Consider the following 19,548-nt stretch of genomic DNA (forward strand, 5'->3'; position numbering starts at 1 on the left):
TTTTCTAAATATATGCAAAAAATCTGCATGGCAACCAGCAAATCACATGAATGATAATTCAGCAGCTGTAAATGGACTCTACATGAACAGCAACATATAGGTTCCCATACAAGCTATGCCAGAAAAAACTGGTTTGATGGTGAATGAATAATAACCCTCCAAATACAACATGGTTTAAGATTACTTGCTTCTGTTGATTACAGAAGATACAAAAAATAACACTTTAAATGGAGAGGGACTTCACTAATATTTGTTCTTATTTTCAACCTTTGGAGTACAGCATGTTGCTCACTGGGCACATACAGCACAAAGGATGTATATCTCTAAACAAAACAAGAAAATGGAAAATTTGTTTTCTCTTGCCTGACTTGCTTACAACTAGACATCTCAGAGGTAGACCTCTTAATCCTGAGTCTACTACTGAACCATTGCAATTTACTGTGCAATCAAAAGATTGCATACTATCTCTTAGTTCATTTAGGCACTTATATTCTATTTTTCCTTAATTAAAATTTGAGAAGTCAACTTACCTGACAAGTGAAAGCTATTGGATCAGCCACTTTCTTTAAAATGGGTTCAATTTCCTCTAGTGCAGTATAGTATTCAATCTGTGCTGTCGTCTTAATGACTCCCCCACAGTAGACATTTACATATACAGGGCCAGCAGGAAAATCTTATAAAACACAAATCAGAACACCAGCTGAAAATATTTTACAGTCCCAGACCAGAGATCTTGGGGAATGAGTAAAAGAACAGAGAATATCACAGAAAAAACAGAGTTGATGAACTGACTAGATTTGCATTTCACAAATTTTTCAGTGGAGCCAGGTTTTTTGTTCTGGTCTTTCAGTCTAATATCACAAAGCTGACAAAAGAAAATATGTATCTTTAAATCTGTATCAAGCAAAGATATTGTATTGCTTCATGTAAGAAAAGAGATGAAAACAGAATGCTTAATGTTTCCAGCTGCCCTTCAATAGACTGATGACCTACAATCAGCTCCCTTATGCCTACATGCTAAGGAAAAGTTAATTTATCACATATAGTGCAATTGCTATTCATCTTATGAAACATTTTTCTTAATTGCAGTCAAGGTTCTCAAAATTGTATTTGAGCTAGGCTGCAGAAATTGCAATATAATTAATCCATTCCGGTTGTTTACCTCATAAAAGCTAAGGAGAGAGGCACTTGTAGTCTGCCACTTAGGTATGACTTGTTCCATGTGTGCAGCACAAGCCTACTTTATGAGCACATTTCCTAGTCCATTAGTGTTTGTTATGCCAGGCATTCTGCTGGACCATACTAGCACAGTATACTAGCACAGTCTTCTTAAAACACTAACTCTGCCCACAAAACAGTGAAAAAGGGGGCAAATTCTGAAGATGAAGAAGAGGAATAAAGCCAAAGAAACTAGTCTCACAGTACGTCACATTAAATCACTTAAATGAAAACTGCCCAGATGTGGGGTTTAAAAAAATGTAAAAAACAACAAAACACAGCATTTCTCCTATAACATCAGATCAGATACTTCCAAATTTATATTTTCCAGATTTTAAAACAGAATAAACATCAAACACAAATTATATAAGAAACATAATTAAACTTGACTACAGCTCTCTGCCAATTGTTTCATATTTCATTTATTTTTCACATTTTATTTCTTCACCTACTACAGGTGAAACCTTTTCCTGAATAGTGTTCTCACAAAAAAAAAAAAAAAAAAAAAATTGGAAGAATCTTTTAAGATCTATGCATGAAGAGTGCAGATTTGTTCTCTGAAATCCAGTTACAGTTGGAAGTTCCCTGTTTGTTACATACCTTCCAGTCAGGTTTCTAAAAACAAACTCTCTGCACCATCACAATGATTAAGAACTCTCAGCCCATGCATGGCCATCATCTCAGGACAGTGTTCAGGATGAAAATCACAGAATCAATTATGTTGGAAAAGATCTCAAAGATCATTGAGTTCAACTTCTGACCAACCAACCACTGACCAGTCAACAAGACCAGGCCCATGAGCCACATGCAGTCATTTGTCAAACACCTCCAGGGATGTGACTCCTCCACCTCCCTGGGCAGCCTGTTTCAAACATTTAACAAATGTTTCTGTGACGGAATTCCTCCTGATGTCCAACTTGAACCTCTTCTGGCACAGTTTGAGGCCATGTCCTCCTGCCCTGTCACTGGCTTCCTGGGAGAAGAGATCAAATCCCACCTGGCATAGTCTTCATTCAGGTAGATTGTAGAAAGTGATCAGCCTTTTCTCCAGGCTGAGCAATGCCAGGTCCTTCAGCCACTGCTCATGTGAGTTACTCTCTAGACCCTTCCCCAGCTCCATCGTTCTTCTCTGGACACAATCCACCACTTCAGTGTCTTTCTTAAAGGGTGAGGCCCAAAACTGGACACTGCACTTGACTGGTGCAGTCTCACCAGTGCTGAGTCACAGAAATCATCAGATCACAGAATTAACAAAATGTAGCTCCAAGAAGCCACAGTGGAAAATTGTAGCCTATGTGTATGTATTTCCTCCTATCTAAGGTTATATTACAGTAATTTTAAAATAAAATAATTTAAATAATATGATAATAAAATATAAGTTTATCTGGGAATTCACAGCATGCAGCCCAATAGCAAACTATACTCTGAAGGCATAGGTGAGGAATGTTTTAATTCTTAACTCTCATCAAGAATGGGGATAGGTGTGCCCCTTCAATCTGCACAGATTTTCTAAGAGAAACTGTTAAATAGTTGAAACTGTTACCAACTAGTTAGGGATGGAGCAATAGAAAAAATAATTAGGAACTAGCAAAGATGAGTGATAGAGAGAAATGGCACGAATAAGAACAGAGAAAAAAAATTTATTTCCTGCGTGAGTAAGAATTATGGAGAAGAGAATAACCAGATTTACTGCATTAAATATAAAATGAGACATTTAGTAACAGAGTAATAAGAAAAGAATATTAGGTTTGCATTTTATGGCAGTAATTTTGAAGAATGTTTATCTGTAACTAATCAATGACATTTTAAGACTGCTACCTGCCATTTAACCACAGAAAACCAATCTAATAGAACCTAGGTTCCCATAAATCACAAGGCCTTGCTTCTCTGCATTATTAAAAGTTATGTGTGCAAAACTCATGTACAGGAAACACTAACAAAATAGCAGGAAGGGAAACTACTTATCAGAAAAAGTGAAGGGAGTTTAAACGTTTTTATTTTTCTTGAAGGTAAAGAATATTTTTCTTACCTAGGGCTTTCACATATTTGACCTTCTTGTTCCAAGAGGCCGTCTGTGTTCTAATTCGTTGATTATCTGTTATGAATTCAATTTCTAAAGTTTCTTCATCTATTTCCTCTTTCAACAGAATGAATATTTCACCAGGGTTCTAGAAAATTAAAATGTGTTCCCATCAGTCCTTCAGAAAATTATATTGGAAGTGTAACATTATATTGAAAGTGTATTAAAAGAACTTTCTTTAATCAACAGCTGCATGAAAAAAATGTTACTACCAAAATATATCTCACTGCTTCCTTTAATAATTTAATTACATGAAAGACACAAGTAATGTGGGATTTTAAATTCAGCTTACATAGGAGTATTTTAAAACATTATTTTAAATGCATATGTAGGTGAATTGTTAATTTTTCTGAGACTCCTCTACTTTATTGTCTAGAAAAATGGCATCCATCCTAATAAGAATAACCTTAAACACTTTACACTCAACCTCTTACAGTAAAGTGACATTAGACAGAAGCAGCGCTGATGTGAGACAATAGCCTTCTATTACCTCCTGAACCAGAGGCAAAGTCACTTGCTTAGAACTGTACTGATCTCAACAAAGAAATGATGTGTGTAAGTCATCTTTAAAAGACAGACAGCAAACAAAATCTGTGACCTTCTGTGTACACTGCAACCTCCATACTTGACTGTGGCCACTCACTTATATAAAGGAATGCTGTGCTGGATTTTGTACTTCCTCGTTTATGCTGTTTCTCACAGGAACTCTGATTAAAAGCCCATATGAACATTTATGTCCACTGCATATGAATGCAGATATGTACATATAAATATTTCAGATTTAATTTAAACTCTAACTAGGTCTGTGGTCACACAAGCCCTGTGTAATTCATGGTATGGGCACATATGGATGTATACATGCACCCATCCTGGATTCTTGTCAAGACAAACTGCACATCTCTCAAGAAGTGCCTGATTACTTGCTCCCTCTGAAGTATTAAGGCCCATATGACAGTAATACTTCAACTCAAGCTGCTAAATAACTCTAATAGAGCTGTCTCCAAACTACTTTACTTGCAAATCTTTTGACTGCAGTGTGCATGCAACACAAAGGCAAAATAAATCCCACTGCAGTCTTGTGCACTCTTTTTGGTCTCTTGACAATTTTGGAAACAAACAGCGGATATAGTATGAATGAGATTGCAGCAGGAAGAAGAAAAAAACAATTACTGTTTTCCCAAAGATTTTAGCATCAAGAAGTCTTACCTCACATGATATTCTTTTTGGAAGCACCAATATTGTCTGCTCATTACTTTCTAATCTTTCAGAAAGTACCTCTGTTTTAAAAGCGAGGTCTGTTTCTTCTGATGCTCCCCTGACATCTGACAAGTTAATATCAGAGATATTCTGGTGATCTGAAATAAATAATGTGAAATAATAATATTGTTAATAATCCTAATCCAACAAAACGTGGCAATTATGTGGTTTCCAATGTATTACTCATATGGCATTTGGAGTCACATTAAGGACAGCACATGAAAGCCTGGCAAAATTCCCTTCATGTAAATATGATGAGATGTCCTCCTTTGATAAAGAGCTCGCCTCTGAATTTTTGATCCTTCAGCCTTGATTTACATGAACAGGCTCTGCACATATGCTTTGTCCTCCTAAAACAAAAAGGGACATAGCCTTTAGACTGAAATAGTTGTGAACAGCAAAGTCAGGGAAATCAGCCAGTTCTGTCTTCTCAGAATTCTCATACAGTAGGATAAACCAGGATTTTTATCACTCGTCTTTCTTTATATGTAAACAAGCACATGCTGTATGTTTACAACATCAACTCACCTGTCTACAGGAAGGGTTACATGAGGGCAGTGATACCTGTAACATGGTATTATGACAGTAGGCACAGATTTCTTCAACACATGGTCTTTGCCTGCCTTAATAGACAAAAGGATGGATGGAAGCCATAGTTTGTTGTTTTTTTTTAAATAGGATAATCTGTGTTTGGAAATGCTCTGCCATTTATACAGGTGGTTTGCAATCAATTTCTTTTCTGTTTCTCTGTACCAGAAAAGGTCCAAGAGTCTTTAGCAAATATAGTGAATCCTTCACCACTGCACAGATTTTAATAATGAAAAAGAACTGACAAATGCATCTGCAGAGCTCTGACTAAGCCTGTGTTTTAGCATAGGTATCCTTTACCTGCTGTGTCTCTGCTGTATCATTACACCTCCTTTCCTGACACTCTCTCACCCTGTGAGAAACATTCCTGCCACCCATCTCAAAGGACTGCAGCAGCTCTTCATCATGCAGGATTAGTCAGTATACTGCAGTCACCTAGTCAGGTTATTGATATCATTTCACACAGTTCAGAGTTAAAAAATCTTGACTGGCTGGTGAGACAATATCCTGAGAGACATCTACACTATCTTGTATTACTGCAAATTATGAAAGACTCACAGTCAATTACGTTCAAGGATACAAAGAACTTTCGAGCTACATCTTTTTCCTCTTAAATGGATATAGAGTATTAAAATAAATCTTAAATACTTATGGGCAGAATACAGAACTGTAGCAATTTGGCATTGCTGAAAGAAGTACCACAGCCATTTTGTGTTTCTGTGAAAAGGTGCCCAAGTGACTGAGGTACACAAACCATACCGTGCTCCTAAGTGGCACAGAAATCTTTCCAGTCAGTGCCAGTACTGGCAATCTAGAATTAGTTTTCTCACTTCTTGTTTGCCTTTACTTCCTCTACATGCACCAGTTCATCTGATACAGGATGTTTCCCTGCCTTACCAATCTTGCCTTGCTTAAGGCATAGATTTAATAAATGACCACTATAATAAATGTGTCTGCTAAACGAAGTTATGCCACAGCATCCTATCGTAGAATCTTTTTTATCTAGGGATATGCTTTAATTGAGGAAGGAAGGAAGGAAGGAAGGAAGGAAGGAAGGAAGGAAGGAAGGAAGGAAGGAAGGAAGGAAGGAAGGAAGGAAGGAAGGAAGGAAGGAAAACTGTCCATGGTTCCTTGAAGAAGTTGAAGTTTCCTTGAACATCTAACCTATCTTAAGCAGGTTCAATGACCATCACCAGCTAGTAAAATCTGGCCATCCTACTCCTGCTTATATCCTCATGCCTTTAAGGCAAAATAATTCTGAATTAAAGCTGTGAATTCAGCTTAGATTGTTAAAGCTACACTGAACCTACATGTAGATGTACTTTACTAAAATAGCAGTAATTACATTTGCTTTAATTTACTTTAAAAATTAAATATGCTACACTGAACAAAGGCTATTCTGTTTCTGAATGAGAACCCACACACAGTTTAATGCAGTTTAACTAATTCAGCTCAGAATATAAGTGCAATAATTTCTCTGATTATCACTATGAAGGCTAGACTTTATTTAGCACTGCCCTTCAGAAAAATGAAGGCCTGAACTCTAGCCACGGAGAATAGTTATGGTACTTTACTGCAGCCTTGCAGTACCTAAACAGGGCCTACAAGAAACATGAGGAGGGACTTTTTACAAGGGCATGTAGGGATAGGACAAGGGGGATTGGCTTCAAACTCAAGGAGGGTGGGTTTAGATTAGATATATTAGGAAGAAATGCCTTACAATGAGGGTGGTGAGACACCAGCACAGGTTGCCTAGAGCAGCTGTGGGTGCTTCATACCTGGCCTTGTTCAAGGCCAGGTTGGATGGGCTTTGAAAAACCTCGTCTGGTCAAAGGTAGCGATGTTTACGGCCAGGGGATTGGAACTAGATGGTCTTTAAGGTCCTGTCTAGCCCAAACCTTTTTATGATTCTGTGATTATGTATGCCCACAGCACATATTTTGGGAATGCATTCACATTTTAAATTACTCATAAAATCTTACACTTATGTACAGAATTCAGTTCATATGAAGTTCATGCTGCTTCTGATTTTTTTTCCCACCACTTTAGGCAAAGGAGTCTCACAGAGACACGAAACATTCCGTTATCAGATTGACAAAATGAAAGAAATGAATAACAAATCTGGAAGGCTCTGAATTCTCAGATGTCAGCCATCTGTCAGTGATTGTTCTTCAAGGACCATGTAGATGCATTCTAATCTATGTGAAGTTCATGACAACTTTATTTCTACAGTCTGCACTCTACTTATCAAAGATTATATTAGTCACTTACACCTTTTAATGACAATAATTCATCTACTGAGAACGTTATTTATATTATCAACAAGTTGGTTTAAATTAGGATAACATTTTCTTCCCCATTAATGGTTTTATTTTAATATTTTTATTATGCCTAGTGACATCTAAATGCAGTACGAGAACTTCAACCCAGTCCCTACTGTGATAGCACAGCTATCCCAATAACAGACAAATAAGAAATGTGGCTCTTACATCAAAGACTTGGATATTTAAGAGAATTAGGATTTCCCTGCTGACTTGAAAATGGCTATCAATTTATTAGCTAAGAACCATCAAGCAAGACCTCTTTCACTAAATATAAGATCTACCTGACAATCAACGAACCACATACAGCAGTCCAAGAACCACAGGGATCTATATTACCACTATGATGCAGTCACCAAAGTTTGAAGCCATTATCTCCAGCACTCAAACCCCTACAAGTAGTTGCACACGATCTGTCCTATGTGGAACATGAAACAACCACATGAAATGTTATTTGTCAATGCTGAACAAGCAATAACACTGAGATTAAGCAAGCCTCAGCTTGTTGGCATTAACTGAAACAAAGTAGCTCGTAAAGGTATTAATACTACAATAATGAGACTGTAGCAACAAAAATGGAGCAATGATAGACAATATTTGTTTTATGTAGGCAGAAGGTGTTGCCAGATGTTCAAGTCTTGAACATGTGTATTTTATACATCTTCATTATTTGTCATCTTTACACTCTTGGTTTTAACCTGAAAGCAATGGCTAAGGAGCTCCACTAATTCCTGAGGCTTTCAGAAAAATAGAGAATTTACAGCTGAGGGTGAAGATTATCTTAAAAGAAACATGAAAGGAACATCATTATTATGCTGGATGAAGTAAGTGAGAGGATTTATTAAAGGGTATTTGTTGCTTAGTGAATGTGTTCTTTTAATGTTTTATATAATGGTGACCTATTCGTGAGGTTTTTAAAATGTAGCAGTAACAATTAAAATAATTGATGAATAAAACCAGACCCTTTCTTGTAGGATCAAAGTATAAGAAATTATTAAATATATCCAATGATGCATAGACAACACTATGAGCCAGAAGCTAAAAAAAAGGAAAAATCTATGATAATCTTCCCTTGAGTAATCAGGGCAGTACTACTGGGAATTATCATCTATTATACAGCGTAATGTTTAATTTCCATCAGATTGCTTTTTCTGCCTTTCTTTTGACAAATATGCTGTGATGATGGCCACATTGAAAGGACTGATCTTAAATTTACGTTCACTTTAAATATTAAAATATAATACACATTTACTGTAACTTAATTGGGGACAGCACTGATGTTTTCCATTTCACTTCAGTATTCTCTCCTAATTCATGTAACTTCAATACATCAATTTGGTATATTTTACATAAGACCCTTTGGTCATAAGACATTATTGCTTTCAAATTAACATTTTGAACTAAATTCATGACATGACTTTGAAATTGTATTCCTTTACATAGACTGAGAAATTTTCATAACATGCCTCAAGTCTCCTGTGTATTCAGCAAAACTAATGCTTCACCACAGCTTCTAAGCAACTCTCCTGATATATCCAACTTCCCCCTCACCCTGAAATTCTAACCTTTCAAATACACTCTTTAGGTATCCTTATTGCAGCCTACATGAGAATTAGAAGTGTTCTCCATCTTTGATTACTTGGTACTTGCTACATGTTTTGAGTCAACCATGCGTGTGACAGATTCAGGGCATTAAAAATAGAAGAAAACAAACTTATGAAAGATTTATGTGTTTTCTAAGGCTACCCACAAAATGAATCTCTCAGTCAAAATTAGGCTGGTTTTACAAAAGCAAAATGCCTGCTAGCTTTACAAATTTCAGTTCTTCCTCAAGAAGTTCTTCCTCATTTGCAAAGCAATGCCAGCTGAAGAACTGAAACTGTGGTATAGAATTAGCCCTAGATCACACATCATAAAAGAGGATGAGAAATATGGGTAAATCAAGTTAGGCAGATGACAAGGAATGGGGAGGCAATTTACCACATGTGGCCACCTTGCCACCTGAAAGAAAAGTCAGGGTGTTGCAGTGGCAAAGATTAAAATAAAGAGGTTTACAGCAGATTCTTTAAGTGCAGGAGGCATCCAGTGTAATATGGTAGTCCACTCTCCAGCACAATGTGAGGTAAAGCCAGAGGTGCTGCCACTGTGTTCTGTGAAGTATGACTGAAAAGGTTCCTATTTGTAAGTGACTTCCTTGCAATTCAGAAACTTGAAGTCAAACAGTTCCATGAGTGCCCAGCAGAAATATGGATTAAAGAAGAACCATGCAGAAAAAAAATGAATTAACCTCCTGTAAAGTGGAAAAAAATGAGGAAAAAAAGACATATGCACATCATGTTCTTCTTGCAATCCGCCATTAGTTTATCATAGACATTTATGAAAGACAAGCCTGCTAATATGTGGGTATATGCAAATGCTGTATGAGCTCAGCAGAGTGTGCAGAAGAGTGGGATTGAAAGGGAGCCTCTAACTGCACAAATTGCTCTATAAATTACCTGAGAAAGGCTGTGAGAAACAGGGAGGCAGAAAACACCCACCACACTGGGATTCCTTCAATAGGACTGTGTTCCTTGCATGAATGTGGGATTTACTCCTTTTTACCATAAGCACTCCCTAAGATGTTATTTCAAAGCAAATCCCTTTTCTGCTCTGCTGAAGTTTTCTTTCATAATGGTGAGAAAAGGCTTAGGAATGAAAAGGCTTCCAAAAATCACAGAAAATTATTAATATATACTCAAACACAAAACCATCTGACTTTAGTCCTAATTTCCCTCATTTGTCTTCTATAATAAATAACTCCAAACCAAGATACACTTATTTATTAGTAGACAAGCTTTAAATAACACTTCTCTCTATGTTGAACCAACTATCATTTGCAAATGCACTGACAGTTATTTTTGTTTATCTCAAAAGCCCCAGTTTCTCCTGCATGGCTGAGTTCTTCCGTCAAAAACAGTAGCTTTCTGTAAGCTGGCCTATTTTGCACACATCTCCAAAATGTTTCTATTACTTTATTTAGGTGTACAACTTTCCTTGCAAATAAGCATCAAACTGACAGTTTGATAAAAAGCTATCAAGAATAGTTTTTCCTTTTCTGAATATTATATATAAGTTGGTATTCATGTCATCTTAGAAACCAGTGGTCCTGTAATTTTCATTAACATCCATTTCTCTCCCATAACAGCAATCCTGAAACCCCCACATCTGTTCTTTTCTGAGTTACTACATACATGTAGGGATAGATTGATTTCCTGTGGAGGTACATGTCCACCTGTACTTTTTTTACCAGGTATGTTCTTGTACACAATTTATCACTCTGATATAACTTAACTAATGGGGTCATCATGAATGCATCTAAAGAGAATATGAAAGTCTTATTACATGTAGCCTTTTTGGATCTGATAGTAAAATCAAAAGATCCTGCCTTCAAAAAATTCCCCAAACTGCAAAAGGCTATTTACCATGAGTTTCTCAATAATCTTTAAGAAATAATTTGTATGAAAATATAGGCATTTCTTTTAATATATACTTTTATGTGATTGTAACTCTATGTTCAGAGGCCATCTAAACTTATGACAATGAACTAGCTCTAACTGGTCTGTGATTTGAAAGAAATGTTTGATTATGTCAGTGCTTTAGCTAGGATGGATATATTTAGATGCTTTTTGGGACTGATTTTATCTTTTACTGCATATCAGTTCATGCTATTATTTTTTTCTGCAATGAAATCAATGACTTTCAGCTTCACCAGCAGCACTTAGGAACACGACTACTCTGATGAGTTTGACACACAGCAAGACTGTCCCAAAAAGTTTCTATTAGGCATACTGATTAGTTTGGAAATAACAACTATCTGCCTGAGGTCATTTGGGTGCTGAGAAGAGCTGTTGATGGAGCCCAAGCCTGTTATTTCCAGTTTCTGGATTCTGCATACTTCTCCAGGGAGAAGCAAACTGAAGTCTACTTCTCTGTGTGTACCAGAAGTTTTCAGTTATTGAAGCCTTATGTTTTATTAAAGAGTCCTTCCATTCACTTCAGAGTTACTGGAGTTCTACCACAGTAAGAACACTTGGGTGTTTTTGTTCCATTTCTCTGTGCTATCAGCACAGACACTTCTCACCTCTGTTTCAGTGAAGGATTTCAGTGAAGGATTATGCAGCACTAAACATCGCCCAAAATGAAGATGTGCTGCTGCAACTGACACAGGCTATCCTCCTGCGACTGACTCAAAGTACCAACGAAGACAAAAGGACTGATACCAGAGGCATCCAGGGTTGTAAAGCCTCCAAAATTTGTTAGTCTGATAAAATGCTCCTGCAAATGCCTTATTGTTGCAAAGGGGCCAGCTGCAGCTGCCTAGTGGCTCCTTTATCTTTAAATTCCAGTTTAAGCCTCTCATAACTGCTCTGGCTCAAACTGCACACTGTGCTTAGACACGGAGGTGGCAAACTGCTACATTTAGAAATACATACATATAAAAGGACACAGATAGAGAGGAGTGTCTGGGAATCAAAACATACTTCAGGGAGGCACAACATTCAAGCTGTAAAGAGGTTTACGTTTTTACAGGTATCACCCTCAAGGAATGAGGAAATTCCTCAAGGCCTGAGTAGCCAAACTTTCCTCTTTTGGCCACGTTTGAAGCTATTCTCTTTATGAAGACTATTCTTTAGAGCCATCAAAAAAGGACACGGATGGAAGGTCATGAAGTTTAACAAAACTGAAGTCCTTTAACAACTGCACTGGGAGAGGCAAGGGGGAGAGACATTGGTAGCAGGCATTCTCAGCCTTCACCCTGCTCAGACATATCATTAATAATATCAAAATGTGTACTGACACAAGACAATATACTCCATGTTAAAGCATTCCTTAAATCACTCTGGTAACAGAAGCTAGCTTGACTTGCAGGAGGTCATTTACCAAAGAGGGTGCAATAGCCTCAGGATGACAGCAGAGCTTCAACACCTGCACAGGGCTCTTATCAATGTCTGGATTAAATTTATCTTGCTGCTCTTGATCTGTACAGCTCTAAATTACATGGGATTTGTGTGTCTAAGAGACCACATGTCTTGTGTGCCATCCTGCCACAGCTGCTGTCAGCAGAAAGACTCATGCCAGACATGTTTGGTATTAAAGAAGGAAAAACAAAAAAGTGAGTTGTCAGCAGGACTGACTCACTGAGGACAGGCTGCTTTGCAATTTACTCCCACTTTTAGTTTGAAATAGCTAAAATCTTTTGACCCTTAAAGTGGGCTAAAAGGTACACTTGGGAACACAATCATGAGTGATATTTTTAGACATATCTGAAAACCATGCTTGTTTTCTAACTTCTGATTATTTCCCTTTTGTTAGAGTTATGAATCAGAAGGTAATCTGAGGTCTTCATCTTTTAAGACAATGTCCTTTAATCCAACAGAATAGATACATTTTATTAAAAGTGGAATTTAGATAGCATTATGGGAAAAAAAATAGCATAGCAGAGGTACTCTTAGAGCTCCCTATCTGCAGAGGAAATGCCATTTATTTTGTTAAAATGTGCTGGCCTTTCTTCAGTTTAGTCTGTTAAAGGATACAGACATACATGTACGCACATACATCTTACCTTGATGAGTCCACTGAGCAGGACCAAAACATGTCTGCTGTTAAACTTAATAGGCAGATAGCCATCACCCTTTAAAATCAGCTTTCGTGCTGCACTTGCCCATCCCTAATTGATTCAGTTAATTAGTGCTAGGATACAAGCTTCAGTGGCACATATTAAAAAAGACAAAGCTGTTTCACAGAAGAGGAGGAGCCTTTTCGGAAACTGAGTATCACCTAAAGGGCACCTGAGTTCAGCTCTATTTTGCAGTTCCACAATAATGCATACATATTTTATTGTGGTGACAAGGCTGTATATCCAGATTCTAGTACAATTGCTTCATTTTTCTACCTTAGTACAAATTATAAATAATGTTTCTTTGAGGAACAGGAATTCTCGTAAGGAACCACAATGGATATTCTCAAAATACAGCTCCATAGTAATTATAACAAGTCCTCTCTTCTTACACAGAAACAAAAAATAAAGAAAAGACATAACAACATTTGTGAGCGGCTAAAGAGCTGATTTATTCTGTTATCACCTAAAGGACTGAGTCCTCATGTACTCATATTATGGTCATTAGCATTTCACAACTGGATCTTTCCCCTCACTCAGCAGCAAATCAATTGTTTTCACATCTGCTTGTAGGTCGTATTTCCCCAAAGGATTTCAGTGATCATATTGTTTTTACATTTTCCAATGTACTCTCTGACCTTTTCCCTCAAGGCCTTGCACAATTCACTTTAGTCAATCACTTCTTATTGATTGTTAGCGCCTGCTTATTCCCTATCTATCTTTGCTTTAATGAATATAGGGGCATTTTTTGTGATATTATTTTTAATATGTCCTGTCATCCACTCACATTCTTCTCACCCTTGTTGCTTTAGATTTCTCATTTAGATTTATACCTCTCTTCTGTCCAACTTTCATTTCAGTTCAAGCTAAAATTCCATCTTCTTTCAGCTCATCCTTTCTTTTGTACGATGCTTGTACATTCGAAACAAACTTCAGCTTTCAGCAAGACACTATCCACTTCACCTAAAGCACCATTCTTTTGGGAATTTATAGGAAAAAACCCTTCTTGGTTTATAACTTCTCCTGACACTTCTGTTCTGTGTCTTTCATACAACTAAGCACTGCATAGACTTGCTTCTTATTAGGAAGAAGCAGAGAGGACAGTCCCTGGAAAGACTTTTTCACAATTCTTCCAAAGTCAATTCCTGTTTGTTTACCTGAAGATTTACCAACATCCTGGAGGGCACAAATACCGGCTAATTTTCAGCTGCCATCTTATCTTTATTGGCTTTGTAAAGACTGACACACTGAACCTCTCACTGAATCTCGGAAATTCCAATTGTTTCACTGCTTGGGCTACTTTTCCCTCCAAAGCTCTGCAGTGGTATCAGGTAACTGCTCCCTGTTGCATCACTAAAGAGTGTTGACCATGCATTTCCTTACACTTGTTTGGGAGTCAGCCATAACCTTACATACAGGATACCATTACTGGGAATCCCTCCTTTCTAACTGGCTCTTTTGCTCATCACAACAATGGATGACCTCTTAAAGGCCCTCTTAGCAATAACTAGACATCATTAACCAGCAAAGAAGACAGACAGTTAGTGCTTTCAGGACGACTGCCAAAAGCTGACTGAGAGTGGCTGCTCAGGAAACTTCTGCAAAGATTTCAAGTGAAACTTTTGCTTTTAATGCAAGATTTTCTTTGCCTGGAAAATTCCCAAATCACTTTATTTCAATATCAGCCATTCAGTTGACAGTAAACTTGGACTTAAAACTGCTCTTCAAGCAGCCATAAGAAAACAGAAATAGCTTGGAGGACCATCTCCTCAGTCCTTTCTTTCCTTGGGACTTTGTTTTCTCTAACCATTCCCTGTTTTACTATCGTATTTTTTGGATGTAACAGTGATGAATGAGAAAAATGGTGGCATCAACTTATTTGGCACCTGGATGATGAGCCAGAAAGCCTTTCTTATACCAACATGCTTCTTCACTGCAGTGACCCATGGCACATTCAACACAGGATCGAAAGAGACATCCATAGAAACCTTGACAATGGGTCTCTAGGGATAAACCAGGGCAGTTTTACAGCAGCTTTCTGCTTGAGATCACACCATTACACCCAAGAGACTCATAAAGAGACCCTTATCAGAATATGAATGTGAGTTGAATAGGAAAGAAAGCCATTAACCTCAGAGTCCAGCAGCACAGAACAGTTATGCCAGGAGAACTGGAATAATTTACTCATCCTTTTCCATTGGTAAGCATGCTGGTGCTATTCAGCTGGTGCTATTCAGCCAATTACTTTGCAACAGTGTCAACCCAGAAATAAAGTTCTCTAAGTAAGAACTGAGGACAAGAAACATGCTATGCAGTTCTTTACTAAAAGCAAGACAAGATTTTGCCAATCTGAAATTCCTACTAGAAGGCTTTATAAACTTTCACAACTACAAATAAACAAATTGGCAAATGGCAACAAATTGGCTACAAAATGGCAAATGTCAACAGGGGCTGAAGCTGTGGTGCAGATCTCCCAGCCACTGGCTGTCAATGAATGATGCTGCAAATGTGAGGTGAGTAGGACTGATGAAAATGAAATTTTAAATCGGTTCCTTTTATAAGCAAAATTCCCCATGCTCTGAACAGGAAAGGAAAGCTCTCCATGTCCTTCTTTTTCTCTGCACTATAATCACAATAAAAACCCCCCAACCCTGTTGTATCTCCTCCCTTTTTAACTCGCACAAGATTGTGTGGGTACTGATGTGGTGGTGGATGTCTGAGAACAAGGCACACTCCTCTACACAACTGTATGCTATGGCAGGGATGGTTTATTGCCTTTCATGTCCAACAAGACGTAAGAGAACAAATTTAATTTTCTGAAAAATACCGGATTTGTTCTGTGGAATGCAAGGGGAATTCGACTCACCATCTGCAAGAACTGCTTCATAGATGTAAGACACAGAGTCTCCAGGATTTTCATCCCATGGTTTATCTGGAAAAAAATAAGAAATAGGAAAGGAGATAATATTATCACACTGATTTTTTTATTTATTTTTATTTTTTTCATTTTTAGATGAAAATGTAAATGTACTTCAAATGTAAGATAAAACTATTTAAAGCTTTTATTCTGCAGATAGGAAAAAAATCATAGAGCCAGTCCAAGGACTAGTACAGAGGAACAAACCTAGAGAGATCTTTAGATGCAACTGTATTTATCCCTTTTTAGTAAATGTCCCTTTGACTAATTTTTTTTCAATTTACCAGAGGTGGTGAGGAATGTGTACTTGAGGAGGAAGTTTCCCTGCAAGTCAATACAGCAAACAATGGGAGAGGAGTTGGAAGTAAGGAAGGAGAATAGAATTGTGTCCAGTAGAGTGAGAAACTGAAATAGATACAGACATAGCAGTTTGGAAGACAACTATTCAGTGCTCCATTTGATAACACAATAGCTCTGGTTACAGACAGTATCATAGAATCATACAGTGTTCTGGGTTGGAAAGGGCCCTGAAGAACATCTAGCTTCAATCCCCCAGCCATGGGCAGAGACACCTTCCACTAGACCAGATTGTTCAAACCCCATCCAACCTGGCCTTGAACACTTCCAGGGATGGGGCAGCCAGAGTTTCTCTGAGCAATCCGTTCCAGCACCTCACCATCCTCATTGTAAGGAATTTCTTCCTTATATCAAACTTAAACCTACCTTCCTCTAGTTCAAAGCCATTCCCCCTTGTCCTGTTCCCAGAACTTTCTATGCTCTGGGCTTAACAACCCCAGCTCTTTCAGCCTGTCTGCAGGAGAGGCACTCCAGTACTCTGAGCATCTTCATAGCCTCCTCTGAACTTGGTCAAGCAAGTCCCTGTTGTTTGTATGTTGGGAGCTTCCAGAGCTGGATGCAGCACTGCAAGTGGGGTCTCAGCAGAGCAGAGGGGCAGAATCCCCTCCCTGGCCCTGCTGCCCACACTGCTCTGGATGCATCCCGGGATGAGGTTGGATTTCTGGGCTGTGAGCGCATGTTGATCTCATCAACCTACACCTCTAAGTCCTAAGGGCTGCATTCAATCCATTCTCCACCCAGACTGTTATTGTGCTTGGGACTGCCCCAAAATGGGCAGGACCTTGCACTTGGCCTTGCTGGCCTTCTTGAAGTTTGTGTGGGCTCACCACTCGAGCCTGTCAAGGTCCCTCCAAACAGCATCCTTTCCCTCCAGCATACTGGCTGCACCACACAGCTTGGTGTCAGCAGCAAATTTGCTAAGGGTGCACTCAATGCCACCAAAAAAAAAAATGTTAAACAGCATCCAACACAGAATCACTGAATAGGTCTGGCTGGACGAGATCATTGCAGCTCATCTGGTCCAAACCTCCCTGCTCAGGCAGGGTCATCCTAGAACACGTGGCACAAGATTGCACATCCTGAACATCTCCAGTGAGGGAGACTCCACAACCTTTCTGGCAATCTGTTCCAGTGTTCAGTCACTTGTGTAGTGAAGAAATTCTTCCTCAGATTTAGGTGGAACATCAGTTTCTGCTCATTGCCTCTTGTCCTATTGCTTTGCATCACTGAGCCTGCCTCCATCCCCTTGACACTCTCTCTTCAGACAGTGACAGACACTGATGAGGTCCCTTCTCAGTTGTCTTTTCTCAGCCTGTGATCCGTAAGATACTGTATTAACATTTTCAGGACCAAGTTCAGGACTCACAGCTTTTTAAGTACACAGAGACCCTACCAAGAGCAAAATCTGATTCTATTTTTCTACTGTGAACTTAAATAGGTGGTATACTTCATTTTTTCAGGAGTAAGCGACAATTTCTTTAGTCTGGACTGCAAAACAACCCTTATTTTATCCCATTTCCAAGAAGATGGCACTAATCTAAAAGAAATAACACTATGGTGAAATGAAAAATAGTGATTTTGCTATAACAACAGTTGTGTGCAAAAAAATATACAAGGGGTACCTTTAGAGAGGTCTTCTCTAGATGCTCTCAAATGATAACTTTTCAGTAATTGTGACTGGTAATCATAGTGCAAGACTCAGTCAGATTCAATAATACATTACATGAGGGACATATAAGACTACAGGTTCACACAGCCATTTTACAGCATTACCTGCAAAAATACTTTCTGGGAATCTTGAATTATTTGTCAGCTTTAGAAAAGTCTCACAACTGCAATTAAATACTGACTGATGACTGGGCCACAAACAATACATAAATTTGGATGATGTCCATTTCAAACCTTGAAAGAGCAGATAAATCCATTAGAATAATTTCTAAAGAAAAAATAAATTTAATTAACAGAAAATTGCAGTATGTTAAGTTAGCACATGCTGTTGCAATAATGCTTATGTTCTAGTCACCTGACTTTATTAACTAAACTTGCAATGATTTTGTCCTAAATGCTCCTAAAAATTGTAAAATTGCTAAACAAAATTTCTAAAAAAAATGCTAAAAAACTTTAAGATGTCAGTGCACTCACTTTTCCAGGTGTAATAACTTTTCATCCAATTGCTGTCAAAAATAAGAGGAAAAAACATACTTCAGAATCTAAGGGTACCAGTTACCATGAATAACTACATAGATTAGAACATGAGCTGCTAAGAAACCTAACAAACCTCACAAATAAACCTTAAGAAGTAAAATCTTCTCTGAATTTCGCAGAAAAAAAGAGAAGAAATAGCAAAGAAGTCCAACAGTTTATGTGACAGAGGATGACAGTCTCAACACCTCCAGATAATCACTTCAGTTTCTCTTCTGGTTTGAAGTAGCCAGGATCTCATGTCAGATGAAAGAAGTTAGTGACACAAATCAGTTTTTTGTTGTTAGTCATTACCAACCCCCATCACTGCACTGGCATCCATTCTGTGTGGAATGGAGAAGCACAGCATCTCAGGAAGATGTAATACTCTGGTAATTTTAGCAGTCCCTCCAGAGCAGTTCAAAGACTCATTGGCAGGGCAAAATGGAAATGAGAGCTATACTGCAGCACACACCAACTAACAAAATGCCTTCTGCTCTTGTGCTTATGATACAGTCACACAGCTTATTTTCATTTTAATAAAAAAATTAATTAGCATTTGATGTGCTCTGCAGTAAGAAGATGACATCACTACCTTAAAACACCAACAGCGGTATGCACTGTCTGAATGTAAATACATTGGGGAAGGAGTAAACAGAGGCACAACCATGTGGTCTCATTTACTGAAACCTCTCCTGGCAGGGAATGAGGCCAGAGTCACCTGCCTACTTTCCTCTATTTACTCAGTCTTGCATAATCAGGGGAGAAATCTTCGCAACCAAGACTTGGGTCACATACACACAGTATTTTGAATTCACAAACAAACAATACCAAAAATTCTAGTAATTTTTTTTTTTCAACTTTGGGTTTTTTTGGCACTTTAGCTTAACTTCCTCATAGACTCCAAGTCAGGGTCAAAATTTAGATGAAGCATTTGCCTCCTGAAGCCAGTGGTAAAGTTCTTGCTTAAATC

The 19,548-nt window shown here is 38.0% G+C and overlaps 1 protein-coding gene across 1 annotated transcript in view; it reads right to left on the minus strand.

Moving 5' to 3' along the window:
- The window catches only part of BANK1 (B cell scaffold protein with ankyrin repeats 1), a 135,474-nt gene that overhangs the window by 93,073 nt on the left and 22,853 nt on the right, over window positions 1-19,548 (minus strand). The window contains exons 3-6 of the mRNA XM_066317873.1: window positions 15,987-16,052; window positions 4,505-4,653; window positions 3,248-3,386; window positions 531-673 (exon numbers count right to left, since the gene is read on the minus strand). Of these exons, the coding sequence (XP_066173970.1) occupies window positions 531-673; window positions 3,248-3,386; window positions 4,505-4,653; window positions 15,987-16,052 (497 nt within the window). The remainder of the gene's footprint in view (window positions 1-530; window positions 674-3,247; window positions 3,387-4,504; window positions 4,654-15,986; window positions 16,053-19,548) is intronic.

The sequence above is a fragment of the Sylvia atricapilla genome, chromosome 4 (assembly GCF_009819655.1).
Source record: "Sylvia atricapilla isolate bSylAtr1 chromosome 4, bSylAtr1.pri, whole genome shotgun sequence".
Lineage (NCBI taxonomy): Eukaryota > Metazoa > Chordata > Aves > Passeriformes > Sylviidae > Sylvia > Sylvia atricapilla.